Consider the following 4,224-nt stretch of genomic DNA (forward strand, 5'->3'; position numbering starts at 1 on the left):
GACAGACAATGGACCAGTAGAAGACAACCTCTCGACGTGATCAATGCCTGGTCTTAGTTATTAAAAACCGTAGGCGGAGCAACTAGGTCTCAATAGTCATATTTTCCAATTGGAAGCTCCTCCGCCTGGTGATCGACATCTGTGCTGGAGCAATGACCAAGAGCTTGAGGCTGTGCCACAAATCATTGAGCCTACACTTGGTGCGTGGGCGACAGGACCCAATAGGAATGACCTGCGCCGGGAGAGCGTCAGATCGGAGCGGGGCCATGCAAATATAGATTAACATAGCACCAATCAACAGCAGGGGAGGTGGCACCCGGAGGCTGACAGGCAGCGGCATTAGCCGATGGGCGACAGGGAGGGCGTGGTTGGCGGTCGGGGAGCGAAGGTAATAAGAGAGTGAGCGCAGCGAACGGCGCCTCATTCCTCCTCACAGCGTGTATCAGATATAGGGAGATCTGCCCGGAGATTATATTTACAACCACGGGATAAGTCAGCCTTTACCTACTTGACTTCAATTTTTGAGAAATATATTCATCTACCTGAGATTCCCTCAGAATGGCTGACACCGTAGTGGACACCTCCAAAGACATTAAACCCAAGGTGAGTTTCTTTTTGCCACAAACGTAATTGCAAATTTGTCCTTAAATTATTCTTGATGTTTAACCTTCCTCGTGTTCCCTTTGTTATCTCAAATTTCTCTTTGTGTGAAGCGCGCGTGTAGCCAGTGCGACCTAAAAGAGCGGACCTCCTGCACAAGGATGGTTTCAGGACGATGTTTTGGGGGCTGAGGGGTGGCGGAGTTTTGTTCTGGTCCGTCAGGCTTTACTTTATTTTAATAAAGTTGAAAACTTGATTATTGAGTGAATGTAAACACGGAGGTCGGGTCGGGTTCCCTGCCGCCCCCGGGTTGTCGGCGCTGCAGAGCCCCTGCGCTCGGTGCCCTTTTTGTGTGAAAGTGTCCTCTTTCCGCGGTGAGTGGCGAGCGACCGGCTCCGGGGGTCGGGCGCTGTGGCGCGCCGTTTGTGGTGGTGGTGGTGGGGTCGGTCTCTGAGTCCCTTGGGCGGGCGGGGTTGGGTCTGCTGTCCCCGGCAGACTGGCCCGGCGCCCGGTCTCTTAACCTGCCGACATTGGCGGCCGCCGATTTACATCGTTCCCGCCCTCAGCATCCTTACAGCTTCCCAAGGACCGCCGCCTTCCACAAGCCCTGGACCCTCCCGGGGACAGTTCCCTCACCATAACCTTCTCTTTCACCGGACGCGCGTTTCACTCCGGTGCTTCCACTCCACGCTCCGGACCCGCTCGGTCACAGACTCACCCGGCCGGTTTTGTTCCATTTTGGCGCGTGCGCGAGGGGATGGGGAAAGAAAAAGTTGCATTAGGAGAACTCGACGCCTACGTACGGCGCCTGCATCGCCGCCGCTTCCCGCCCTTTACTGACACCGGTGTTTTGTCTGACGGGACGAGGTTGAGGAAACGGCGGGAGAGGAGCGCGCGCACACGAGATGGAGAGGGGGGGGGGGGGGGGCGCGGGTGCGGGGTATGTCGTCGCCCAGGGGGAAGGGGCGGGGAAATGTCTTCGCCCAGTGGGAGGGGTGGGGGCGGGGTGTGTCCTCGCCCAGATCGGGGGTGGTGGAGGGGTGGAGCGCCCGCGCGGGGGGAGAGGGGCGGGGTATGTCTTCGTCCAGTGGGGTGGGGGAGAAGGGGAGGGGGGGGGGGGGGGAGTTGAGGGCGAGGAGCGTCGCGCGCGTCCGGGAGCCGGTGAGAGCGCGGAGCGGATGGAGGGCTCCAGGCGGCCGCGCCAGACCCGAAGTTTGCAGAATCTCTCACGAGTATGAATTAAAATGGGAATCGAGCTTTGGTAAGGCTTTCGCTTCCCCGCTGTGACAGCGAAAGCACCGTGTCAACTAAATGGCTTTCTGCACCGCGGTCAATGGGTTTAATAGTACAACACTGCGATGTTTTTAAACTTGGCCTGAGTGATTGAAACCGAAATCTTAGCGTGCGTGATGCTGGCTTCGCACCTGTGAAGTATTCTCAGCGCCGTTGCTTTGCCACGGTGTCTTGCAGCCTGGGGCTCTGTCACTGCCATTTGGATTTAATGCGATGGGGCACTTGCCTGAATTGGCGTTCGTCGAAATTTGCCGCGGCCTGTTTGGTGTTGCTTCGGTGAACACGAAGCGCGCAAGCTGGTGGAGAGATCGCTGCAATGAATGGGGGCATGGAGGCGGTGCGCGGAATGTTAGGGCTGCAAGCCACACTGATGTTAAACATGACTTGAATGTTTTTCTGAATTGCAGGACCTGAAGGAAAAGGGTATGGAGGAAATTGAAAAGAAAGAAAATGGAAGCGGCGATGCTCCAGCGAATGGAACAGTAGGTATTAAAATGGAAGGACGGAGAATTTTCAAATAGTATGACGGGTTGCATTTTTGTAGAAGGGAAAGATCCCTTGTTTTTGTTCACAACTCCGCAAGCCGTCTCCCATGAATTGCAATGGTTTCTGCCATGTTGTCCTACACGTCCACACCACCCTGGTAATAGGGGGGGGGGGGGGGGGGGGGAGCATATCCCATGTTGCAGACGCTTGACTAGTGGGATCATGTCCGTGTAACTTTATTTGTCATGTGATAATAATCTCTTACACATCAGGGTAAACCATAATAAAGCGTTTACTTTTCTTACTATCGATAAGCTTTCAAAGTCCACTTTATAACTACCCTGCCAAATGCAATGTACTGTATTCTGTGAATGGCATAATAGAGGTGTTTTGTACTTAGGAAGAGGAGGAGAATGGGGCAGAACATGTTGCTGAGAATGCAGAGGAAGTAGATGAGGAAGAGGAAGAAGATGATGGTATGTATCCAGGATACATTTTGAATTTGATGATTTTTGCAAAAGAATGTGACATCAATGTTTTAAGCAGTTAGGGTGTTAATACTTTGGATAAGTGGCACAACATTCAATTTTATTATGATGTATCAAATGTTCATTGCCAATTTTGTGCACAGATTTTGGTTGGTAATTAATATTTATCATCTAGGTGAGGGTGAAGAGGATGGTGATGAGGAAGAAGGTGCTGAGGAGGAAGGAGATGATGCAGATGGCCATGCAGCAAAGCGTCCTGCAGAGGAGCAGGTTTGTGTGGATTTTTTAAAGTGGTTGCTTTGACTAAAATGTTACATCTTGCATTCTGAAGTAAATTACTGAATAGGTACGTGTTCTGTCAAATTTCAAATCTTGTTATTGGGTGTGCTAGTTCCTGATCTCAAGGCTATTGGCCATATAAGCATGATATTGTGTCAGAACACAATAGGGGCCTGACAGTACTTTTAAGTGCATATAAAAGGTAAATTCACTGAATGCTATAGAAAGTATGCTGTTCATTTTGGTTGGACATTGAAGTTTTAAGCCACTAATCTGTTTTTCTCCAGGGTGAAGTTGAAAGTAAGAGGCAAAAGTCAGAAAATGGAGAGTCAACAAAGCCCAAGGCTGAAGCTTAAACATTCCTTTGTTTAAAATTTTATATCTTGATGGTGTGGTCAAGTTCACGATGTAGAGAGTGTGCTTTTTCTTGTACATTTGCAGAGTGAGTTTTTATATTGTACTGTACAACTGGTTCTTGAAACACCTGTCCAAGACATTGCTCTGGGGGATATTTGTTTTTTATGAAGTTATTTATTAAATGGTCTTTGTACAACCACGTTTGTAATGGGTTTGAATGCTGTAATAAGTTTTGGGTCTGTTTCAAAATGGGTTTAGAACTTGAATTTGTACATTTTAGAAGCACACACTTTACAGTTTACTGACCATGTTCTTATTTCAAGAAAAAAATAATTACTGCCCTTCTTTCTTTTTGTAAATTGTGCTTAGGGTAGAGGTTCATATGCAATGAAGGCCAAAGATATAGGTCTTGCTAAGTTGGGTAGGGGAAATTAAATTGGTCTTCTATTCTGTACAAAAATGCAAAAATAAGAAAAAAATACTTTCTTCAAGCTCCACAGTTTTTTGCTGTTTTTGTTTGTGGTGCAGTACATTTCTAGTAAATTGACAGGGTCAATTTGTACATTTTGAACTCATTGTGATGTATGCTTAAAACCCATGGTTTAAGGAATTGATTGAATTAGTGTCATTTTTCCATATTGAACAAGGTTTAAATTTGTATACCTCATTAGTTCATGCTTGACCACTACTTTGTATATTCTGGTTAAGTACTATAAATAAA

General features: G+C 48.1%; 1 protein-coding gene across 2 annotated transcripts; it reads left to right on the forward strand.

Moving 5' to 3' along the window:
* The first annotated feature begins 400 nt into the window (after positions 1-400).
* On the forward strand, positions 401-4,224 carry LOC144608078 (uncharacterized). 2 transcript variants are annotated; one of them, XM_078425375.1, is made up of 5 exons: positions 401-603; positions 2,301-2,375; positions 2,780-2,855; positions 3,043-3,137; positions 3,434-4,224. In XM_078425375.1, the coding sequence occupies exons 1-5, from the start codon at positions 559-561 to the stop codon at positions 3,500-3,502; spliced, it is 360 nt and encodes a 119-aa protein (XP_078281501.1). In that variant the 5' UTR covers positions 401-558; the 3' UTR covers positions 3,503-4,224. The 2 variants fall into 2 exon arrangements, with proteins under 2 accessions (XP_078281501.1, XP_078281502.1); XM_078425376.1 differs by lacking the exon at positions 401-603 and adding an exon at positions 1,725-1,861.

This window comes from Rhinoraja longicauda, chromosome 30 (assembly GCF_053455715.1).
Source record: "Rhinoraja longicauda isolate Sanriku21f chromosome 30, sRhiLon1.1, whole genome shotgun sequence".
Lineage (NCBI taxonomy): Eukaryota > Metazoa > Chordata > Chondrichthyes > Rajiformes > Arhynchobatidae > Rhinoraja > Rhinoraja longicauda.